The sequence below is a fragment of the Mya arenaria genome, chromosome 3 (assembly GCF_026914265.1).
Source record: "Mya arenaria isolate MELC-2E11 chromosome 3, ASM2691426v1".
NCBI classification, from domain to species: Eukaryota; Metazoa; Mollusca; class Bivalvia; order Myida; family Myidae; genus Mya; species Mya arenaria.
In genome coordinates this window covers 2,783,480-2,809,322 of record NC_069124.1, presented here as the reverse complement: position 1 = coordinate 2,809,322, position 25,843 = coordinate 2,783,480, and the positions used below count along the sequence as shown (strand labels likewise).

Genomic DNA, 25,843 nt, shown 5'->3' with positions numbered 1-25,843 from the left:
ATCCACTCTTATAAAAGCACTGTATGGACACATTCATAAACAAACAGAAAAAACAGGCCCATAAATAACACAAACATTCTGAAAGCATTTCCAAATTTCGGTCTCAACTCATCTTTTCACAAAGAAACCTAGTATGATTCGAAATCCTGTATGTTTTAACTCTATTTAAAATAGATTATGTTTGCTGCTTCACAAGATTGCGGTGAGTGTGTACCATTACACAAGATTGCAGCGAGTGATTGCTATCACACAAGATTACGGCGAGTGTGAGCCATTACAGAGGATTGCGGCTCGTGTGAGCCATAACAAAAGATTACGGCGAGTGTGAGCCAATACACAAGATTACGGCGAGTGTGTGCCATTACACAGGATTGCGGCGAGTGATTGCCATAACACAAGATCGAGGAAAGTGTGTGCCATTATACACGATTGCGGCGAGTGTGTGCCATTACACAAGAATACAGCGAGTGATTGCCATTACACAAGATTACGGCGAGTGTGTGCCATTACACAATATTGCGTCGAGGGTGTGCAATTACACAATATTACGGCGAATGTGTGCAATTACACAAGATTACGGCGAATGTGTGAAATTACACAAGGTTACGGCGAATGTGTGCAATTACACAAGATTACGGCGAATGTGTGCAATTACACAAGATTACGGCGAGTGTGTGCAATTACACAAGATTGGGTCGAGGGTGTGCAATTACACAATATTGCGTCGAGTGTGTGCAATTACACAATATTACGGCGAGTGTGTGCAATTACACAGTATTACGGCGAGTGTGTGCCTTTACACAAGATAACGGCGAATGTGTGCAATTACACAATATTACGGCGAGTGTGTCCCTTTACACAAGATTACGGCGAATGCGTGCAATTACAAAATATTACGGCGAGTGTGTGCCTTTACACAATATTACGGTGAGTATGTCCCATCACAGATTGTGTCGAGTGTGTGCCATTACACAAAATTGCGGCGAGTGTGTGCCATTTCACAAGATTATGACGAGTGTGTGCCATTACACAAGATTATGACGAGTGTGTGCCATTACACAAGATTATGACGCGTGTGTGCCATTACACAAGATTATGACGAGTGTGTGCCATTACCCAAGATTGTGTCGAGTGTGTGCCATTACACAAAATTGCGGCGAGTATGTGCCATTTCACAAAAGTACGGCGAGTTTTGGGCTACTGGACGTTTCACTGTTATAAAAAATAAAACCGAGTTATAGTTTACTCTTTTTACAACCGTGACATGTTGCTTGTATTGTCAATAGGACACGGCGGCCATTTCTTTATTCAATAAAAGGAATGGAAACTTGCATTTGGTGACCAGTCGACCAAATGAACAATTTACAATATCTGTTATTTCCTTTAAAATGTCAATTTTAAAGTTTTATTAAATCCTCTTAAAAATATCTTAATATAAAATAAATGATGTGGATTGATTCGCATCATAAGTCTTGCAAATCGTTTGATGTGGGATTCAGAAGGTCATGTGGTGAAAGCATTTGACTCATCTAGTTGCGCTATCGTTGGACAACCGATACAGTATATTAATGCCAATGCAGTCAGTTAGATGACCTAAAGTAATTTTGCTTCGCCTACTCCGAACATTCTGAGTCATTAAGATTTTACTTCATGTTCAACTATTACATAGAGGGAAACTCGCGCGTAGATATCTGCATGTGCTTATAGAACTCTGACGTACATGACCTGTTCCATCCGTTCGAGTGTCAAGGGTTACCAACCTTGGTTTACCTTAGACGTAATTAGGTCACCGGCTTTCAGCGTCGGCACCTTCCTGCGAAACACTATATTTTATATACATTGTATGTACGTGCAGGGTTTTTGCTGCACGTATTTCTGCGCATGCGCACCTCATGAAGGTCACGGATCGGTTCAGTTCGAGTTCTAGGTCACCGGTCAGCATCCGCGCCTACCCGAGAATCCCTATGTATAGGTTCGTCAGGGGTTTTGATGCGCTCACTTTATTCCATTATGTTAAAAAAAATCACTTCATTACATAGCGTAACGTCGTAAAGCGAAAATTGGGGATCTGATTTTAATGAGATTGACGAGTGACAAACATGTACTTGCATTTGTCTTTTTTCAGCTATTTTATGGCAGTTGGCTAATACTCATCAATATAAAGCAGTTAGTTTAAGTAAGATGTAGTCCATGAAAACACATTAAAACGACACATATTATAGATGTATCATCATGATGCAAATGTAAGCTTATTACAGCGAATCGCTACTTTTTAACCAATTCACAATTTCTGATTTTAATGCATTACTCTTTGTGAACAGGTTTAGTTGGTTTTCAAATTTGAATTCTTCGGCCAGGCATCAACGCCAGTAAGCTCGGAGTCGTGTAAGGAAATCGTAGTTGTCTCTAGATGAGGAGATAGGTTGTCATCATTTTACCATTTTCTTTTACATCTTCTCGGTCTTGTGTTTCTATTAAATCCTTATTATTATTTACTCGGTTGTGTGCGAAACATCTAAATTTAGGCGGTAATATGCTGAACTGATTACTATTGATATAAAGTAAAATTGAAAAACGCAAAAAAAAAAATTCGTTTCATGTGCACAGGTGAATTCAAGCTCATTTTAAAACTGTTTTAAATTAACTTTTAACGTATAAATCATATATTCGCATTAAGCAGGGAACAGTGAGTCAGAAGTTTGAATACAACTGGGAAAAAACGACGATAACTGGTCCATTATTTGAGAATAGTTCGACCTTAGCACTCTTCAGACACTCGGTATGTTATCATTTTGTTAAAATGTAGCAAGTGTTTTCATATATTGAGTGTCATCACATGTAAATACTTGGCAAGATCTAGTTGACTGATCGTATACTTATACAAGTTTTTATTACTGTTTATATAATGACTTGAGGCGTATGTTACACGTAAATCACGCGTATAAAATGTATTGAAAATCGCTATAATCAGATATAGAACCATGATGTTTTCTCACACCTCAGATATTTTTATATTTTTATTTTTTATTTTTACAGTAAACATTGTTTGAGTCGATGTATGAAATATAGAAAGTAAGAAATTAGAGCGGTAAAATCAACACCAGCAAGCTAGGAGATGTCAGAACATCGTGAGCGGACTGGTGCTAGGAATGATATGGCGTTTCGGGTAGCGGAAGTGGTTGCGGTGGACGTACGTGCTGAGGCGGCTGTCTGCCTAGAAAAGGCTGTCTTTTCTGCCGTGCAGTCCATTGTTGAGGAAGTCGGGATGGCTAATCCAAGGTAGAGATCCTTAATGTTATTCTTACAGTAATAACCTTGAGGTAGACTCAATCGTATACAATTATACTGTCCATAGTGTTGTCTTATTTTCTCCATAATTTTAGATTAATATATATATATATCGGGAACCCTGTACGGTGTTTACCCACAACCGGTCGCTATATTATTTAATTTTTATCAGAGCACTTCTTGTATTTTTAATTAACAATGCAATAGACTCTGTATCAACTCTAAATCAACTGACCAAAACTATAACCCACGCTATACGTAGACGGGAAAACTTTAATGCATCACATTATCACATTAATTTCTGAAAAAAATATAGCGGAAACCAGTGACCTTGACTGTGAACCTGTTCACCCTAATGTTGTCCCTAACTATACAGCTATACAATAGTATGTGCAATGCCGTATCCCTATTTAAACTAACGGTATAAAACTAAAAATAATAATAAAAAGTAACAGTAACCTTGACCCTGATCATTCTATTTCAGCAACAGTGACCTCGGGGCCTATGCAGTACTTAATATACTATGTACTATAATTAATATTCTGTTAGTTTGCTTCCATTTCTTGTTATTTGGCGGGAAACAGTCGTTTGGGGCCGGTAAGCAAACAACTAGCTCAATCTAAACTAATAAAAGTCATGTGCGTATTTCTTCTTTTTTAAATTGTAAACAATGACCCGCCGGTAATTGTATAAATTCTCGTTGTTTTTATTCAAGGTTTCGAGACTCAGTAGTATTGACATGTGGGAGTTTCTATGCAGAAAATAAACTGACACCGCCTGACGAGTTCGACTTCATAATAGCACTGGGACATTATACAGGTTCATGTTTATGCTTTATTAGGAAACATTTATGTAGCATTCTCGCGTCATGATTGTACTGTTGTGAGCATAGAACCTCCGCCTCTATATGCAAATTAGTAACCGCCCTGCTAAGGCACCAAGGTGGAACCCCTAGAAGTATCAGAGAGGCAGTATGATTCAGACTATTGATGTACTCACATGTTATACACTTGTAGAATAAATGTAGTAAATATTTAAGTGTCTTTATTACATACCTACATTAAAACACAACAATGATATTTCAGAAATACCATGAAATACTTTTGTAGCATACACAAGTTGCACGCTTGTGATTTGTATATGTATGTGCTATATTTCGATTTGATATTTAGTAGGTAACGACTCATAAACCTAATCCATGAACATGAACTATGGAATCATTTATTTATGACAGTCTTAGCTAACGACTTTGGTCAAAGACATCTTAAAATACATTTTGTAGTCGACACTGGGAAGATGGACATACTGGCGGACGAACGGAATAATCGTTGTTTGGACATCACCGTTTCTGGTCAAGCCAGTGTGGATGGAGAAGGTTTGACGCCAAATGCCTTGCGTGTTGAGTTCAACAAAACGTTGCGGTCTGTTGTTTCGGGAAAACATCCATTCACTTTCCCGCAGTTCAACAAGTATCCGGTCGCTTCCTCGAGTTGTCGCTGTAGAAAACCGCAACCCGAACACTGTGCTTGTATTCCGCTATGACAGTAAAGTTATTAGTGTGGATATTTCTCTTGCATAAAGCGTTCCCATGACGAAAGTTAACATAAGTGAAAATAACGTCATAAACGAGAAATTAAGGAAATTGATAAAGAAAACCGAAACTACAATGCTCATAGCGTTTAATGGGGAGTTCCGTGTAGATATCGCCCCCGGTGTTGAACAGATATATTGGACTACGGTGTCAAAACACAGACATGTTTTGATATTCTTGAAGTTCATAAATGAATGCACGGTCAAACGCTTCAAAATCAGCGAGCTGAGTTTCAAAATGACCTCTCATATGATCAAGTGCCTGGTTGCCTTACACGAGAGCGAATGTCGGGATCCAGATGTCGACTGTATGGGACAAATCCTGCATCTACTCTACTCAAGTTTTCACTCGAACAGCATGGACGAACTTCGAGTAAAAATGAAATCCCCAGACGCGATACATAAAAACAATTTTTGCTCTCGGTTAACTCTCGATGGGACTGGGTATCTGCCCGACATGCAAGATACTCGGCTGAACCTGTACCAGGAAGCCTTGTCTAAAAAGCAATATCTAGCCATTGACTTCCGTAAGGTGTTCCTGGGAGTCTTCATATCTGTTCAAAATCAAGGTCACAAGTGGACGTCCGCGGCTGAAATGGTGAAAAATATACGATCTATTGCAGAAAATGCAGTAAAAGGCTTAAACGTTTCGATTGAATGTACCCAGTCCCGTTGAGTCCAATATTCGAACTTGAGCGAATACTGGATAAGCACCCACATTCGACAAGTCTTGTTACATTAAATGTGCGATAAAAAAACCTATGAATCTATTCATCTAACTGTTGTTGAATGTATGTGTGTATGTAAGAAGCAGCGCTCAACATTAGCCACAGTAAAGGCGATAAGCCATTATCCAGAACAGTTTGTAGGTAAGAAGGCATCACTCAACATTAGCCACAGTAAAGGCGATAAGCCATTATCCAGAACTGTTTGTAGGTAAGAAGGCATCACTCAACATTAGCCACAGTAAAGGCGATAAGCCATTATACAGAACTGTTTGTAGGTAAGAAGGCAGCACTCAACATTAGCCACAGTAAAGGCGATAAGCCATTATCCAGAACAGTTTGTAGGTAAGAAGGCATCACTCAACATTAGCCACAGTAAAGGCGATAAGCCATTATCCAGAACTGTTTGTAGGTAAGAAGGCATCACTCAACATTAGCCACAGTAAAGGCGATAAGCCATTATACAGAACTGTTTGTAGGTAAGAAGGCAGCACTCAACATTAGCCACAGTAAAGGCGATAAGCCATTATCCAGAACAGTTTGTAGGTAAGAAGGCATCACTCAACATTAGCCACAGTAAAGGCGATAAGCCATTATCCAGAACTGTTTGTAGGTAAGAAGGCATCACTCAACATTAGCCACAGTAAAGGCGATAAGCCATTATACAGAACTGTTTGTAGGTAAGAAGGCAGCACTCAACATTAGCCACAGTAAAGGCGATAAGCCATTATCCAGAACTGTTTGTAGGTAAGAAGGCATCACTCAACATTAGCCACAGTAAAGGCGATAAGCCATTATCCAGAACTGTTTGTAGGTAAGAAGGCAGCACTCAACATTAGCCAATGTGAAGGCGATAAGCCATTATCCAGACCAGTTTGTAGGTGAGATGGCAGTGCTCAACATTAGCCACAGTAATGGCGATAAACCATTATACAGAACAGTTTGTAGGTGAGATGGCAGCGCTCAACATTAGCCACAGTAAAGGCGATAAGCCATTATACAGAACAGTTTGTAGGTAAGATGGCAGTGCTCAACATTAGCCACAGTAAAGGCAATAACCCATTATCTAGAACAGTTTGCAGGTGAGATGGCAGTGCTCATCATTAGCCACAGTAAAGGCGATAAGCCATTATACAGAACAGTTTGCAGGTGAGATGGCAGTGCTCAACATTAGCCACAGAACAGGCAATCACCCATTATCCAGAACAGTTTGCAGGTGAGATGGCAGTGCTCAACATTAGCCACAGTAAAGGCGATAAGCCATTATCCAGAACAGTTTGTAGGTATAAAGGCAGCACTCAACATTAGCCACAGTAAAGACAATAAGCCATTATCTAGAACAGTTTGTAAGTAAGAATGCAGAATGATCTTGAAGGACACCCAAAATAGACGAGTTAAAAGTTAATTTCTATGAAGCAGGAAGCTGTTGTAGATCTAGCTTTTTTCTTCTTCTAGTTAAGTTTTCTAAAAAAATTCTAAGTTGTCTTTTTCTACTGCTCTTATGGATACGTGGATCTTCATTTGGTATGGTTATCTTCTATTGGTCATCTGGTTAAGTTGTCTTCTTCTGGTCATCTGGTCAAGTTGTCTTCTTCTGGTCAAGTGGTCTTCTTCTGGATAAGTTGATCTTCATCTGGTCAAGTTATCTTCTTCTGGTCATCTGGTCAGGACTGAGATTTGTTTCAGTCAACAGCTATATTTTTAATTAGTCAAGGGCAATAACTCTACATAACTTTGCCTTACGAAAAAAATAAACTAGCGTGCATAATCTCCATATTGCCCTCTTTATACTAAGTTTCATTAACCTAGCTTTGATACTTTTTTTAGTTATCGCAGAACCGAGATTTTTGTGGACAGGCGGACGGAGGGTAAACCTGAAGTCCCCTCCAGTGAAACCGGTAGGGGACTAATAACGTAAATTACAGTGCATAAAGCAACAAGCATTCATCAATATATTTACATCATAGGTAATATTTTCAGGAATACTTATCAGAGAAGTGGATAACCATTTTTATTAAAGTTATTACTGTCACAATAATGTTGAGTAATTTGATAATCCAAATTATCCAGTAATATTTTTGATAAAAAAAAAATCCTAAATGAAAAAGATAAACGAAGCCCCATAGTGGGATAATCCCACAGGGGAGTTAAGTCCCTTTAAATGCATCAGAATGATTTAAAGCATCAAATTATTATAAAAGAAAGTATGCAATGATTATAAGTGTTCAAAAAGATATTCCCTAATTCAAATCTGAATACATGACCTTCATGTATTTACAAACACTGACCCCTGATTCTTAGTGGACAAGTCTGCAAGTAAGCTAAAAATAGATTTCCAATACTGAAGTGAACAGGTCGGCAACTTTTATAATGACAATGTCATTATATAATTAGTACTTTTTGTATGAAAAACAAGAACGCGCATTGACATTTTGTTTATTAAGATTGGTCATACACTCACAAAATAATCACTGTCTCCAAAGGAACTCTCCTTACATGTAAACAACATTCATATGACACAATGTGCAACATTGAAGACTTCTAACAACTGAACTAAGATAAAAATGTCTGTGATAAAAATATTAAATGAATGACACTGAATTCTCAAAATATACCGTCAGTATAATTAGTGTTTACACTCAGTCCTCTGTCAATGAGATCGTGATTTAGCGGCTACTAAGCCAGCACTAAGTAAGTTATGTATTTGTTTGGCTATTACTTATCACTGAGCCAGCCGTATGCTGAGTTAATGATTTAGTGAAGCAAATATAAACAATAACTACAACATAGTTTTGTGATAGTAACCAGAACACAAATATGGCATAAAACTGTACCAATAAGGTATCTAAACTTGGGCAAATAGTTGTCAGTGCAACATTCTTATCTTCAACCCAAGATTGGTCACCCTAATTAGTGCTTGGGTGATTGAACTATTACTGCTACACTGAGCTACATGTATGCACTAGAAATCACATTGTTTGTCAGGTAATAGCTGTGTTCACATGGCCTTCCGATGGTACTCTGGTGATGCCACATGGTAGTCGGACAGGTTATATAAGCTAGAGGCATTTCTTTGCAGGTATCTGAAACAATCATAATTTAAGGTTAAGGTTAGTTAAACAGCATTTATCTAAGCTGAAGAATGTGTGGATCTAAATTCTTATAAATATAATTTCTACTGCAAATACCTTTAAAAAAATAAAACATATACTTGACTGCACTGGTTGCAATGCTACTAGCAGTCGCCTAGGAATATGACGAAACGCTACCATTTGTTCAGGCTACTGATATATCTTGGCAAAGCTTAGAACAGCTAGAGTAGCAAATGTAGTAATCCGGAATTGCAGTTAATAGTTTGGAAAAATATGAAAAATTTAACCAATATTTAGGGTCGGTTGATCTTCGGGGTTCGGGGTTGCTTGTGAAAAGTCCATATCACACTGGACCTTTCAGTGCAATGTATCTTTACACAAGCAACAAAGTGTTACAAGCTACAGATTAACAGACTAACATAGTATTTTTTTAAATAAAAACAACACATTTTTCTCTTCACAAAATTCATTAAAAAACATCCTATTTCTTTTGAGTAATATTCCTGAAGTAGATTTACACATGAAGCCTACTGTGCGAAATGGAATCAGAAAACAGTGTCACACGGAAATTTTTTGCGACATCCATTTTTAAAGTTAAAATCGTGCAATACCATGAAAAGAAACTTAACATGTATGAAATAAATAACTCATAATAAATGACTAGTTTAAAAATACATTAAATGATCAATCTTTTATTAAAAAGAATAACTTTTTAGTAAATGTGGGTGTCTAAAACTACACCTACTTGAGAAAGTCCTGAATGTGATGTAACAATATCTGTATGCTTTTTTCATCCAGTGCTGTGTAGGCGAGCATACTGCCAAGTTTAACTGAAACAAATCATTCTTATTATTTATAAATCATAGCTACAAAATCATTTATTACAAGTCCAAAATACATTTGATGAGACTTTTGTTCTAAAGACCATATCAATCAAATATATATACAGTGGAACCCTGTTGGTTCAAACTCGCTTGGTTTGACTTCTTCGTTGGCTCGAACTAGATGGTAAGGACTGATTTCTTAATACTAAAGGTTAACATTCATTTGTTCGAACCACCCAAGACACAAGGGATTTTCAATGGTTCCTTGGACTTCAAGCTAACGGGGTTTGACTGTCATGTTAATTAAGCTACTGGGTATATCCACAATTTAATCACACCCTGAAATGGCAAAGGCTTCATTTAGCATTAATGGCTAAACAGGGCATACGGGGCTTTACAAAACACATTTGATATTGAAAACAACACAACTATAGATTGCGTTCTCCGATATATCTCACCAAAAAGCCTGAGAAGGTGTGTAGCACCATAAATACTGGACATAGCTTTATCCGGGGAATCACACAGAATCTGAAATGCACATAAAAACATGAGCTGTACATCAGACTGTATGGTAACATGAGCTGTACATCAGACTGTATGGTAACATGAGCTGTACATCAGACTGTATGGTAACATGAGCTGTACATCAGACTGTATGGTAACAAGAGCTGTACATCAGACTGTATGGTAACATGAGCTGTACATCAGACTGTATGGTAACATGAGCTGTACATCAGACTGTATGGTAACATGAGCTGTACATCAGACTGTATGGTAACATGAGCTGTACATCAGACTGTATGGTAACATGAGCTGTACATCAGACTGTATGGTAACATGAGCTGTACATCAGACTGTATGGTAACAAGAGCTGTACATCAGACTGTATGGTAACATGAGCTGTACATCAGACTGTATGGTAACAAGAGCTGTACATCAGACTGTATGGTAACAAGAGCTGTACATCAGACTGTATGGTAACATGTTTGAGTGTTCTACACCATATTGTATAAAACTGGACAAGTTGTCCACACATTTTCTCTTGGATAAGTTTTCCCAAAAAAAAATTTGATTGGTCATCTGTACTTATTGAATAAATATCATATGTGGATGTTATAATCTGTGTCAAGAGCCGTGTTGTTGTTGTTTTTCAATTACTTTATATTTGTGACTGTTGTACTAAAATCATTTTGATACCAAATAAAAAAATAGACATGATGACTGTTAGGTTTGTATTCAATATGATTGGGATAAATGTGTTACCTTCTTTTGAATTAAATCATAATTAGTAGTATTTTAATTATTATTTTTATTCTAATTATTATCATTACTATTATTACATTTGCTACAGAATACTTTCACCGTACATGCATTGATGGCCCCTTAAACCTCAAAATGTTTCAATTAAACGCCACATAAACAGAACATCAGTCAAATCTTTAGCGAGCAAAATGAAAAGGTCTCAAAACAGAAATATTTAAGCTAACCAAGGAATCATTAGAATGTTAAATTAACATAATTTCTTCTAAATATTCAAGTAAGTGTTATGTAATGGTCAGAAAATCATGGATAAATGACTTACTGTTCCATACTGGGGTCTCTCAAACTTGTATAACAATTGGGTTCCCAGCATCGCATTGAAGTATTCTCTGATGCCATTGTTCACTTCTATAATTGTGTCTCTGAAAAATTTGTTTCACCTTTAGTTAGATACAGCAACAAACAAATATAAAACTAGCTGAGCAAAGGCAAACCAACCAAACTATTGTTATATAGAGTGTAGAAATGAGTTCAAACATCTCCAAGTCTTCATTTCATTGTAACTTTCCTTCTAGTTCTAGTTGAGTATTGAATGATAACAACATTTACTGAAGTTAACTACTATTTGGAAATGAACTTTATTTTGGTAAAACAAATGGAACAAGAATTAGATCGGAAACAATCTTCGGGACGTATTTTTCAAGTCTTTTTTTGCAAATAAAGGGCCGTAACTCCTAAATGACAAAAGCGATTTCCATGGCTATCGAACTTGATCAAGATATTATGGTCACAATCATGTATGTAAAGTTTGGTGAGGATTGGACACATACTTTTCAAGAATTAGATTGGAAACATATATTTTTGAAGTATTTTTGGCAAAAAAGGGCCGTAACTCCTAAATGACTAAAGCGATTTCCATGACTATCGAACTTGATCAAGATATTATGGTCACAAACATGTGTTTAAAGTTTGGTGAGGATTGGACAAACGGTTTTCAAGAATTAGATCGGAAACAATCTTCGGGACGTACGTACGTACAGACAGACAGACAGACAGACGTACGGACAAGGGCAACCCTATATGCCGCCACTTTGTGGGGGCATAATAAAATGGACTTTGTAACTTAATAAAAGTTATTTTCTGAGTCCATGGTTCAAACTGGCAATATCCATGATGGGCTTCCAATAGAAAACTCCTAAACTTATAAAGCAATATTAAATGTATTAGTTAGCATGGGAAGGAAACACTGGATCATTAACTTACCTGTTAGGATGGTTAGGTTTTGTAAGTTTCAGCTGGAGGTAGTCATCCAGTATGCTGTCCACTGTATGCTTGCAGGGAAGAGTCACCAACTGAAGAATATGATGACCAAGTTTTAACAACAGTTTGCTCTTCAAAAAAAACTGCAATTTATGTGAATAAATTCCTTAGACTAAAGAAGTAACAATGTTAATATGCAGTGTAATGAGTATTAAGATATTTAATTCACATACATGTACATTATACATAACAAGGAGAAGTCACAATCAAGTTTACTACTTGGACATTTTCCACACCTGTTTTTGTCGTGTAACAAGATCCCAGTCATCTACAAGCCATGGTTTGAGTTCCTCAGGAATCTTCACTTTCACCTCGATCTTGGCCAAGTACGATTCCTCAGACTCGATTGTCTGGTCCAGGCGAGCACGTTTACGCTTCTGCTCACTGGACGCCTGCACAGATATGAGGTAGTTTAATTGTTGTAATTATTATTTTGAAGAAATATTGGACAAAAGAAGATTTAATTGCATGACTTCTAGAGTGAGATAATCATAATTGGTATCAAACTCCACACTGAGGTTTCTGCTCTTCGTAGTACAGTAATCACTGACACATGTCTTATGAAAATGGTCAAAATCAGATGACATCTTCTATTTTGTTATATGGTGGGAGAGACCGTCTCTTCTTACCAAGGGAGTTCACTGCGTAGGAGATTGAAATGGTCTAAATAGGCCACTGATATTAATATGAAAACACCACTTTTCTCTTTTCTAAGGAATCCTCAATCTCCTTGACTATCCCAACCATGCAGAAAGATCATCAGATAGTTCTATTACTGTACAATGAACAAAATACTGGACAAGTCTGTATGGCTGTCGACCGACATGTGCCCCAAACCTCCCAAGATAATAAGGACCTTATAGCTTGAAAAAAAACTTAAATCAAATCCAAAAACTCAACCACAATTCATAACTACAAGCAAAAACTTATGTAATGTCTTTGTCATCACGTTTACAAAGTTTCATATGAATATAATTAAGAGATTGCGAAAAGTTTATATATTTTACACAGACAAAACCGAGAATACGAAGATGCCGACCACATGCTTTTTCTGAAAACAGATTCAGAAAATCCTGAGGCCATACCTGACTAGCAGGTGTGGCAGGGGTGGGGGTTTCCTGAGTGCTGGGCTGAGATGGTGGTTGGGGCGTGGGTAATGCTGGGGTTGAAGGCTGTGCCTGCTGGGCTATCTGACTGGCCGCTGCACTTGCTGCCGCTCGCTCAACTACAAAAACAACAGGAAACTGGTTTAAAATAACATAGACAAAGCAAAAACAAAGTAAAAAGGAGATATCTATGACTCACTACGATATGTGATGTTTTTCAGGTGGTTCCAAATGCTAAGTTCCCACAAATACCATCTGACATGCTTCCGAATGTACATAATAGATACAAATTTTACTTAACCTTTCACATAACTATGTATGTGTTATAGGCGGGTGAAAAAAAATGCTCTTCACATCCACTTTACTTTGTAATATGAGATTTATAGAGTTTGCGCATGAGGATATATATATTCATTACTGAAAATACAAAGCAAAAATATACTTAAATATTTAATAATTTCTTTCTGGGATGTACTTGTTAGGCAACAACACTAGTGTGGTACGGAGAGAGGAATATCAGTGAAAGCATGAACATAGAAAAATACTGTCTCATAACTAAAATGCCATTGAAGGAGCCATATTTTCCAAAACTATAAATGCAGTATTCATACTTAAAACATTCTGATATTGATGAAGCAACCTTTGAAATCAATCAGTAAACTTTCAGGTACCTTTCTGTCGTTTGGCTGGCTGGGGTATGGTAGGTGTTGATGATCTGGACGTACGTTCTTTCTCGCTATCTGAAGAAAGACAACAGCACAGACATGAACAATTCTTTCCTTAAACTAATGACATTGGTTCTTATATCATCCAACAATATACAACAAAAACTCTGCAAAGCAAATGCCCAATGGTTGTTTCAGTCTAAATAGGGTTATTACCCAACAATTTTTCAATCCAGAGTAATGGGCCCTGCTGTATACATGTATGTGTGTATTGTCTCTAGTAGCATGTCTATCAAGTTTGATTTCAATATCTTGAACATTCTGTTAGTTCTGTCAAGGTTAAGGTTACGCACAACAACAGCACGCACAATGACATCGTGCACAACAACACCACCGACACCAAGGCTATGATTAAGGCAACAGTTAATATACAAAAGGATTAACATATATGTACCTTCATTTACACAACTGACTTATCATTCAACACATAATTAACCATGTCCCACATGGTATGTAGCTACGCCTTATTACTTGTCCAAGACTATTTGTCTCAAGTTATATAGTGGAAATATGAATTCTTCTATAAGTCACCTTAATAACTTTGAAATTTCCCATTTGATTTAATGAAAATCTCACAATTCATTAAATAATGTGACTAAGTGATATAATTACTGCATAATGGATATTTTACCACTGCTTAATTGATATTTTACCACATTTGTCCATATTGTTTGAAAAATCAATGTAAAAGACTGAAAAAAAGTGGGAGGTCTTCACTACAAAATGAGCTAGGGTCACTTCCAGATACTTGGTAAAAACGCCAGCAGTTTAAAACATCACAACACAGTCAGACAATGACCTCTACTTGATAATGGTATGTCACCTTTGCTGCTCTTTTTGGATGTGGATGATGTGGAGGTTGGTGTGGACGCCCGTGATGATCGGTCTTTATCTCCATCCCCCCGTAGTTTCGCTGACCTCTCTGTTGTATCACCACCCCGAGACTTGCTCTTCGCAACAGGAGCTGGCGTTGACTTTTCTTTCTCTTTCTTTTCATCAGCTTCGGGGCCTGAGGGATTTAGTTTTGCAAATAAATTTCTATCCATCTTAGTTTATTCCTATCTTAGCTTATAGTTATGTCTTTTAGCTCAATTGTGACATAAGCTGATAGCTCATAGAATCACGCTAGAGTCGTTTCCCGGGTAATTTTTTTTACTAATGTCCTTTTTTTTGTAAAGCTTCTAAAGTTATTGATTGGACAAGACCAATTTTAGGTAACTTCCATAATTAAAGGGAATAAAACTTTTGTACGACTCATAATCCTGGTTCTCAAAGTTGTCTGAGATATTATTCCAATACACATTCTAACCAAATTTGGTGATGATTGGATAAATGCTTCTAAAGTTTTTGAGCAGACAAGACCACTTTTTTTTCATACTTATTTCATGTCGTTTTCTGGAGGAGAAGGATTCTCATGATTTCCAAGTTCAACAGTATCCGGATAATTATATTTCGGACAGTATCAACGTTTTACCAGTCAACTATGGACAACTAGTGTATTTTAATACCTTTATTAATTATTCAGTGTCCACTAGAAAGTATGTTTCTCGTACCATAGAGAGCAGAAACGATTTACTTCCTATATGCTTGTTGTTGTGTGGAGATATCCATCCGTGTCCCGGACCCTCAGCTGACACTTCTAGTTCCACCACAAGTGATTTTAAAGTTTTCAATAAACGTGGTCTTCACTTTATTCATGTCAACACTAGAAGTCTTTTACCAAAACTACATGAAATTAATTCTGTAGCTCGTACATCTAGAGCCGCATGTATTTGTGTTTCCGAAACCTGGTTAGATGACTCAGTTCCAGATTCAGAGGTTAACATCAACAACTATTGTATTCAGCGCAGGGATCGAAACAGACAAGGCGGTGGCGTTTGTATATATATCAGGAAGGATTTATCATTCAACACACGCGATGATCTCAATCATGAAGAATTAGAAGCTACTTGGATTGATATACTTTGGCCAAAATCAAAACCTATCTTATGTGGTGTTATTTATAGACCTCCTGTGCAACACAACTTTTATACAATTTTAGACTCTTTATGTTCGTCAAGTAGTGACTTTTTACAATGTGAATCTATAATATTAGGAGATTTTAATACAGATGTGTCTAAAGTTAAGTCTTATCCTCTTTTGCAATGTTTTAAGTCATTTATTAATATGTTTCATTACAAACAATTGATCTCAGAACCTACTAGAGTTAGTACTACAAGTGCAACTATTATTGACTTGATATTGGTGTCTGATAATGATAAAATTACTCAGTCAGGTGTAATTCATACTTCATTTAGTGATCATAGCTTAATATTTTGTACAAGAAAAGTCAGTAAAATTCCTATTTGTTCTCATAACAATGTCACTTTAAGATCTTTGAAAAATTATAACAAAGATGACTTTCAGGCTAGTCTTCTAGCTACTGACTGGTCTCCTGTTTTGCTGAGTGATAGTGTAAATGATGCCTGGAATATATTTAAACAGTTACTTTTATCTGTGATAGACAATATAACTCCTGTGAAACAGACTAGAATTAAACAGAGAACAGAACCATGGATTGACTCAGACATTCTTAGTGCGATTAATGATAGGGATAAAGCTTTTAATAAATATAAATGTGATAGAAACTGTGATAATTATGAATCATTTAAGACTCTCAGAAACAAAGTTCAGAATCTTATTGTCAAATCAAAAAAGGAATATTTTACTAATACACTCGAGGAGAACAAAAATGACTCAACCTCTTTATGGAAAACTGTTAAAAATCTTGGTTTGCCTTCCAAGAAGGGTTCATCTTCAACTGGTTCAAATATTTGTTTAAATATCGATGATAATGTGTGTTTTGAAAAGAAACTTATTGCTGAATCATTCAACAAATTTTATACAACAGTTGCATGTAAACTTGTTGAAAAGTTGCCAGAAAGTGTGCATAAATTTAGTAAGAATTTTGTTAATACTTATTATGCAAATAAGGGTGCTTTTGCAAACAGTTTTTCTTTTTCCATTGTTTCTGAAAGTAAAGTTCTTAAATACTTAACTTCATTAGGTGTCAAAAAAGCTACTGGTTTAGATGGTATACCTTCTCGTTTTATCAGAGATGGATCCCCAGTTATTGCTGGTCCATTAGCTCATATCATAAACTTATCCCTTATCCAAGGTCAAGTCCCTGATGATCTTAAATCTGCAAGAGTTGTTCCCCTCTATAAAAAGAACGACAAATTGTCTGTTGGTAATTACCGGCCTGTGTCCATTTTAAATGTTGTATCTAAACTGCTTGAAAAGGTGGTTTATGACCAGGTTGAAGCTTATTTTAAGGATAAAGATCTGTTATATAAATTACAATCAGGTTTCAGGAGTGGTTTCTCTACTGATACTTGTCTAGTTCACCTTACAGACTTTATCAGGTATGAAAACGATAAAGGTAATGTTGTTGGTATGGTGCTGCTGGATTTGCAGAAAGCGTTTGACACAGTCGACCATTCCATTCTTTTAATGAAACTACAAGCATCAGGTCTTAGTATTGACGTCCTAAATTGGTTCAAATCATATTTATCAGATAGACAGCAGCTTGTAGATGTCTCTGGTACTTATTCTTCCAATTCCAAAATAACATGTGGGGTTCCTCAGGGCTCAATCCTTGGACCCCTTCTCTTTTTAATTTATGTAAATGATATGTCAGCTGTGGTCAAAAATAAATTGCTTTTATATGCTGATGATTCTGGTATCCTGGTATCTGGTAAAAGTTTATCTGTTGTTGAAAAGGCGCTGACAGATGATATGGATTTGGTCAGCCAATGGTTAGTGGACAATAAGTTGTCACTGCACTTGGGTAAAACCGAGTCAATTTTATTTGGGTCCAAGCAAAAGCTTAGGTCACAATCTAACCTGCATATAACCTGTTCTGGTACATCCATTGAATCAACTTCATCTATCAAGTATCTTGGGATTACTATAGACCAAAATCTGTCATTTTGCTCCATGGCCGAGTCTGTTCTTAAGAAGGCCAACTCTCGGTTAAAATTTCTTTACCGCAAGAAAGAGTTTCTTACTCAGCATACTAAGAAACTTCTGGTTATGTCTCTAATTCAGTGTCACTATGACTACGCATGCTCTGTTTGGTATAATAGCTTGACACAGTCTTTAAAAAATAAGTTACAAACTTGTCAAAATAAAATAATGAGATTTGTACTTGACTTAGATTCCAGAGCCCATATTGACCCATCCCACTTTAAGTCCCTTAGCTGGTTACCGGTCCACAGAAGAGTTGAACAGATAATGTTGTGTCATGTTTTTAAGATAAAAAATGGCCTGTCTCCGGATTACATGGGTGAACACTTTATTTCGCAAGATTCCGTACATAATTATAGTACAAGACTTAGTCAAAAGGGTGGGTATTGTCTACCTAAAGTCAAAAGTCATGGTTCTAAGTCCTTTGCTTTCTCTGGAATTAAACTATGGAATGATTTACCTGTAGAGTTAACGGAGATCAACAGGTTACAAAGTTTTAAGGTTGCCATCAAAAGGCATCTTATGAACAGTATTTAAAATTGTTTTTACCTATTTCGGCTCAGGATTTTAAATTGTTTGCTAATATCTTTTTACAATTTTAGAAATGTGTTTTAAATCCTAGCTGCAAACAGGAGTGTCACTAAATCAAGATTTGACTGTGATATACATTTTTATGACTCAATAGTACTTTTACACATGATTATATTTAGGTCCGCCTCTCTGTGTCATGCCGCCAATACAAAGGACCACAATGGAAATAAGGGCTTGCCCTTTTTTGTGTTATCCTTGGTGTTGGTGTGTATGTCATAGTTTTCTCGTATGCAGTGCTCCAGCTAGCCCGTTTTTCAATGGCGCAGCGCCCGTGCCCCTTTTCTTACCGCCCTGCCCCCTTTTTGAGTAGTGCCCTTTTCACAAATGCTCTACTGGCCCCAAATATCCCGTTAGTGCCCTTTTTACTATTGAAATCATTATAAAAGATTGACAGCCCTTAATCCGCTGTCATAATTGAGACAAATTACGTAATACTTATGATAATAGTGTTCCCGCTAGGTGTCACCATGCCCCCATTGATTGCTTAAAATATGCCGTACTGCCCTTTCATCTTTCCATGTGCCTTGACCAAGTCATATGACAGCTAATTGTGTATTTGTGTAGTGAGCAGACGACCTGTGTATTCATAATCGGTCATCTACTAATCCGATAATTAGGAAGAGCCAAATAGGGAAACATCGGCAGGAGGCGTGCCTATTGAATGTCAGCCAATCAGAATATACATTGAGAACTCGTTCAACCAATGATGAAAGTTCGTAAAATGCGATAGAAAATGCGAAGGGATGGTGAAAAAAGTTGTGAAGCACAATTAAATCTTTTAAAATAATTGTTTATTGTATTGTACAGACGAACCTTGCCATTTTCAACATTGTTGATTTGAAGCAGACGGCACTGCCGATATGTAAACATAAGAAAGGTGGCGCTAATACAATCAAATACATCACCTTTTCAGTAAATGTTTTGAAAGTTTATTTATAAAATATTCATGATGAAAATTTCTTTGTAATCCACAAAATTATGTTGATGCTTTATTTAGTATTTACTTATCATGTCCACGATCTTGTCAAAATTCGCCGAAACCGCCATTTTATCAGAACGATTTTCGGAGTTATTTTATCAATGTTCTATGTTTAATAAGTGATTTTTTAAACCAGGGTAGTGATTTTTATTGTCATTTTATTCTAAAACATCAGCATATTAAACATTATTTTACCAAAGACAATTAAATAACAAACAGGCTGAATGTAACATTCGTACCCAAACCCGATCGTACCAAACTAAGATTCGTCCCCTACATTTATTTTTTTGTGTGTATCTATTTATTTGATGTTTAACTGTGTTTGTTTTTGTCTTCATCTTACAAACTTTTAAAAGAAATATGTGACATTGCACTAAAGAAGATGCCAAACAAGTACAATCATACTACCACAGACAAAAAGACAAATTTTAATTTTGATATTAAAACACACCCTTCTAAATTTTGAGAAAAAACAACAACACCATTTTGTATAAGTCTGAAAATCATGGAAAATGATTTAAATTGAGTATAAAAACAAAACAAATTCTAGGGGGAGACCCCCCCCCCCAAAAAAAAAAAGAAACACCTTGTGGCAGGGGTGGACCCCCCCCCCCCACAACCACCCCAACCTCTACACGACTCATGTAGCTTGCCCTTTTCAAAACTCCACCTGCCCTTTTCAAATCCTGGCTGGAGCACTGCGTATGTGATATAGTATTTAATAATGCTCATTATTTTATCCTATGTTATGTTGTTAACTATGTATATGCTTCCTATGCCGAAATAAATCTATCTATCTATCTATCTTTTAGGTTAATTCTTTAATTTAATGTGTTTCTTGTGCATGGCTAGTTATCAAACTCGTTTGAGATATCATGCCGATGAAGGAATGAATGATACTTCTTTGATAGGGGAAAGGGACTGAGGACTGAATAAAGGCATGGAGGTTTAAACTTGCAAACACCATTGGTGCCAAATGCAACAAATTGTGAAAGGATCTACACTTGTTTAACTTTGGCGTTATTACATGGATTCCACATGCATTTTCCACACATAACACAGCTATTCACCTTTCTGTTTGCTCTTGACATCTGTAGTGGGCGTGGCTGCTCGGTCTCTGGGCCCTCCTTCCTTCTCCTTCTTTTTCTTCTTGCTTGGTAATGGTAAGCCCCTGAAAAACAGCATTAACTCAATGAAAATTTGTGACCATAGTTAAAGCATTTACATTACAGACTGTTTAAAAATTGTAAGGACAGGTTTCTTTACTGTTTTCTTGGTTTTGGGCCATGCCTTAATTGTTCCTTATAAGCAACCAACTTATTATGTTTTTCTTATCAAACAACATAGGTTCGGCCGGTCAGTCTTGAGATTTGACTTGTATCCCAGAGAGGTTTTTCACATCAAACAAGAGTTCATTGTATTTTCAAGTGATGCATGAGACCTACACACATATAGGGCTGAGTTAAGAAACCAGAAATCAGCCATAATACCAATGCTTTAGTTTCAGCCTTCATTATCAACAACTCAGTGACAAAAAAGGCTAACTTACACTGACTTTCCAAGTTTCCCAGCTCTATTGTCAAGCATAAAGAATAACTAATATTCTTTAGTTTAACATGGTCAGACTGGGAATTAAACCAGCAACCTCCAACACCAAAAGTGCAGGCACTACAACTGAGCTATCTCTGCATTTCACCAAAGCAAACCGCTTTACTAGTGCATCAATAATAAAAAGAACTTTCTTAATGCTTTATATGATAATTTTCTGTCAGCTTTGCTGTTTCTCTTTGATGTTGATGTGAATATCATTCATTCCCAAAAACATAAACCTTTTATTTCTTAAGTTGGAAAAAGACATCAGATTGTATGTGAAATGGTAGAAATGTATATGTTTCAAGCAACTGTTATTTGCATGCCATCTTCCACAGCTACGATACTTAATTATTTTATTCATCATAAATATCGTGGGACAATTGACTGACAAAATCTGGTTTCAATTAATATGTATGAGGCAAGGGAGACAACTCTTCTTCCAAGAAGTTGCATCATACCATTAAGTGTTTCAATAACCCTCTGTTACCTTAATGAACCAATGAAACTGCCAAATTAATTATTCATAATAACTGGATTTTCCTCGCCAAATCGCCCACAGTACACAATGAAGCATAGCGTAGTAGTCTATGGGTTGTATACATCCTTTTGTAGAATTATAACAAAACTTTACTAGAAAGTTGTATAACATTGGAAAAAACATACACTTTAAGTGTTCAGGATTTGTGTCTTCCGTAGCATACATTAAGATGGTGAATTACTTTCCATAGCACAAAATATGTTTGACATAAAATTAAAAAGATTGTCTTCTCTTTGACAGATGTTGACACAACCAAGATGTTTCATACGAAATTTTAAAAAAAACTTTCCAAAATAATTGTAAAATCCTCCTAAAAATGTAATTCTCTAAACAAGCAACGTGATATGATCAAATTGAACACTGATATAAGGAAGGCAAACATACGCCTCTCTTGCTTCCCGGGCTTTCTCTCGATTTCTTGCCTTCTCAGCTTTCCTGTGAAAGTAAGGAAAATACTTATTCAATGCATTGTTGTTGATATACATGTACTATATAACAAATTTGTTACTTCTATAACAAGAATATGCATACTATCTGTTTAAGAAAGTACAGAAAGGTTCAGAGAGCTCAGCTTAATAATAATATTAGCAACTGGCCCCAATACATCAGTGTAACAGGTTAAAGTATCTGATTTCATTTAGCCAAATTAATTAATTAAACTTGAGTTTACAGAACAGAAAGTAGTTTATCAAGATTTTCTGTAGAATTATTACATTACACAATGTTTTTTTTTAAATATATACCAAATAAAGATTATAATTAAACAGTTTGCATAAATGTTTAAAGCTATATTTCCAAAAGGATTAAGGGATCCCAGCTAAATATCAAGATAGATTTTACTTCCCTGCTATATCAAAGAAATTTTTTGTGACAGAAAGACCCTGATTGGCTGATGCTTATTACTTTAGATCCTAATGCTGAGCATATTGCTTACATCTTAAAGAGATTGATACATGGGTGTAAATTTCCTAAAATAACCATGCATGCACGGCCATAAGAACAAGTGTTTAAGCGAGGATGTATGCGGCAGGTACTCACAGAGCATCGAAGCACTCCTTCTGTTTCTGTAGGCCGGCATCATTCAGCTTGAGAATCCTCGTCTCTGGAACCCACTCATCCCAACTGTAACAACAAAACATTCACGTAGATCTTCGGCTTATATTGCTTTGAGTTTTAACTAATTCTACTAAAATTAATCATCAAAACACAAATTCAAATAAGTAGCCATTAATAGATGATAAGATTCTAAGAACAATATTATATATTGACAACGACTCACTACAACATCATACATGTAGGTCAATTACCAGTCACGATCATTCTGATTAGATTTTCCCTTATCAACAAGCTAAATGAGAATTTACAATGCAGGATAATCAATAACAGACAGTTTATTAAGCCATTTTTCTTAAATGCGCAAGTCTATGACACTTAATACTTATAATAACTGGCTTCTAAACTTAAATAAATAAGCAGTATCTCATAGTACATGTATGCCCTGTTATAAACAATCCAATGATAGAGAAATTCTTTATACAAGGAATGTGTACATGTGTATACACATATTGATACATGTAATTGGTTAACACCAACCTTTTATTCCAGCCGTTGTAGTGAACAAAGTAATGCAAGGCTCGTTCCCGCAGCTCATTCTTCATCACCTGAAACAAATTGACAGCACTGTAACACATCTTCCTTAGTTAATACTTCTGGTTGCTATATATAAAAGCAATCATCAAAAAGACCAGGATCAACAAGCCTTAAGATTTACACTACATATCACTTTACTACACTTTATAAATTAACTTTCTATTTCAAGGTTTAAAGAATCCAAAAATTGTGGCATTACCAGTACTCATAGAATATCAAGGCTTCTGATATCTTGACAATAGAAAGGTCAGAAGTTCCGCCGCCACTATGAGCAATTAAAGTATGAGGTATTTTGTGATAATCACTATACTAAAGAGGCAGGTAAAAAAACAAATGTCATTATATCAGTTTGACCACATCTTCATATAAAGATGTAGATATGCATTAAAAGTGAATCCAAGCACATTTCAGTAAACACACTGGTACAATAAAATGGTCATTTTTACCGACCCATGTAAACGTTACCTTATTTCATGCAAAAGAGCTGAGTCAAAAACAGACTGCAGACTGATTGAAAATTCCATCAAATCGCAGGTGCACAACTACACATGCTGGCCAAAATTTCTATTTAGTTTCTTTAATTATAGTGGGAAATACTATTTGGTAGCATGTGACACAAAATTTATCAAGGGGAACGAGACATGACAATCACATCTCTAAGTGCCCTCCCTAATCCCCTGTGGACATAATACTTACCTAGCACTGTAGTATACAAATCTCTTAAATTTCTGACACATAGTTACTGAGCTGTACCTTACCTTTGCTTCATATAGCAATGGACCATGGAAACACAAAACCTTTTCCTCTGAAAGACAGAAATATTCAATAAGGTCATGTCAAATTTGATAAATTGATATATAAGATACCATGATTTTTGTTTAATGCCTTCTAAAGACTGTTTCTCCTTGCGAAAAACTGTCCATTTTTCCCAAAATTTAATATGTTGAGATCATGGGCTTTCGATAATTTTGGATATATAAATTTGGATATTGCATTTAACCTCTTAATTCTCAACCAATTATCGCAGTTTCTAGTCCAAATAATTGTACGTTGACGGATTTTTTTTTAGATTTTTGATATGGCAAATCCTTCACGTACAAATTGTTTAGTATCAAAAGTGGGTAGTTGTTCCGATCAGGATTCCGGGTTAAAGCATATAGCGTCTATAAAATATCATAAAAACAAGAAATATTACCAGATAATGTTATTTTATATTAGTTCCGTACACAAAAAATAAATATCCAACTTCTGATTATGAGTTTGACGGCTTTTCTTCATTTCATTCTGTCAAAACATAACGATATATACATGAAGGGCACCTGCAAGGCTTTAGGGCACAGTTTTAAATCGCTCGGAACATTTCGGCCATGGCCGAGTTGTTACGATTGTATAAAGAGGTCTATCTCGAAGCTTTGTCGGAGGAGGCCGAGTTATTACGATTGTATCGAGTTGTTCCCCTTCGCATAATTGTTGTTTGTGTCAGTCAACTTTCGTTTTATTGGAAAGGTAAACAACTTGTTTTTATGCATTAAATGCTTGTTTAGTGCAAAATAACATTTCACTTACATGGTAAAATATGAATATTACTCTTTATGATCAATTTCAACAATAAAATACTTCACTTAAAACAATTTTAATATTTTTAAAACACCCCCGTTTTTTGCACATTCCCGTTTAGACGTTAGGGATTGGAAGAATCCCGTACAACACGTCTATTATTTTAGACTATCGCAGTTTCATGCCAATGTAATGCACCAGTCAATTGTAACCACAGCCTCCCAAGGTCCAGGGAATAGCAGGGACTTTGACATTTGGTCCAGGCCTGCACTGGGGAGACAAACTACTGGTAAAATCACTGCCAAAAAGCCCCTGCACCCCAGGGTCATCCTAGGTGAGGCCCATTACCCGCTATTTGCGGCGCAAAACCAAAACCTGGTAGGTAAAAACTCTGCCAATTTCCCCCCTATCCCCGGTATACCCCCGGACCTGGGGGACCGTGGTTACAATTGACTGGTGCATAATCAAAAGGATACATATTTCAACGCTGTTTGGTAATTAGAATGACAATTCTGTTAATTTTGGACGTTGATATGAACTAAAAAGAAATTCTTTAACCAAATAAACAGCATTGAAATGATTGCAACAATGAAAAACACTTAATAGATTAAAGAAAGTATAGATTACCATCCTGAAATTTATGTTTTGGTGGCATTTTGTACATCTACAAAAACATAACACCCGCGAAAACTGTTTACGGAAGTACTCAAACACATTTAGTCAAAACGACTACGTAAAAACGGTAGTTCTTAGTCCGCATTACCCAAGGTTTTCGGGTTTTCGGTAATTCCACCGACCGCTACCAAAGGTAAAGAATAAGTCCATAATCAGCTAGAGTTCTAACAGTGTATAAAGGATAGCTTGCTTTTTAAAACGAACAAATACTATACCTCCCAAGAGTAATAATTAAAATCGTTTTCAGCAAGGATTTTTATCCTTTTAAGCTGTGACCAATAATGTTATCTTACTCCCAGTCTAAACGAAATACAAGATCGTT

The 25,843-nt window shown here is 36.2% G+C and overlaps 2 protein-coding genes across 3 annotated transcripts; one reads left to right on the top strand and one right to left on the bottom strand.

Moving 5' to 3' along the window:
• Positions 1-3,117: 3,117 nt before the first annotated feature.
• Positions 3,118-6,235, top strand: LOC128229419 (uncharacterized). Of its 2 annotated transcripts, XM_052941336.1 has the most exons (3): positions 3,118-3,279; positions 4,004-4,107; positions 4,571-6,235. In XM_052941336.1, exons 1-3 carry the CDS (start codon positions 3,155-3,157, stop codon positions 4,828-4,830), a joined length of 489 nt encoding a protein of 162 aa, XP_052797296.1. In that variant the 5' UTR covers positions 3,118-3,154; the 3' UTR covers positions 4,831-6,235. The 2 variants fall into 2 exon arrangements, with proteins under 2 accessions (XP_052797296.1, XP_052797295.1); XM_052941335.1 differs by lacking the exon at positions 3,118-3,279 and having other exon boundaries at positions 3,930-4,107.
• Positions 6,236-8,025: 1,790 nt separating this feature from the next.
• Positions 8,026-25,558, bottom strand: LOC128228174 (mortality factor 4-like protein 1). The gene is made up of 15 exons (XM_052939332.1): positions 25,474-25,558; positions 24,048-24,094; positions 23,233-23,300; positions 22,678-22,761; positions 22,024-22,074; positions 20,579-20,679; positions 14,754-14,939; positions 13,877-13,945; positions 13,185-13,324; positions 12,336-12,491; positions 12,043-12,131; positions 11,102-11,201; positions 9,978-10,047; positions 9,441-9,525; positions 8,026-8,686 (listed from the first exon to the last, which is right to left on the bottom strand). The coding sequence occupies exons 1-15, from the start codon at positions 25,508-25,510 to the stop codon at positions 8,602-8,604; spliced, it is 1,368 nt and encodes a 455-aa protein (XP_052795292.1). The 5' UTR covers positions 25,511-25,558; the 3' UTR covers positions 8,026-8,601.
• Positions 25,559-25,843: the final 285 nt, after the last annotated feature.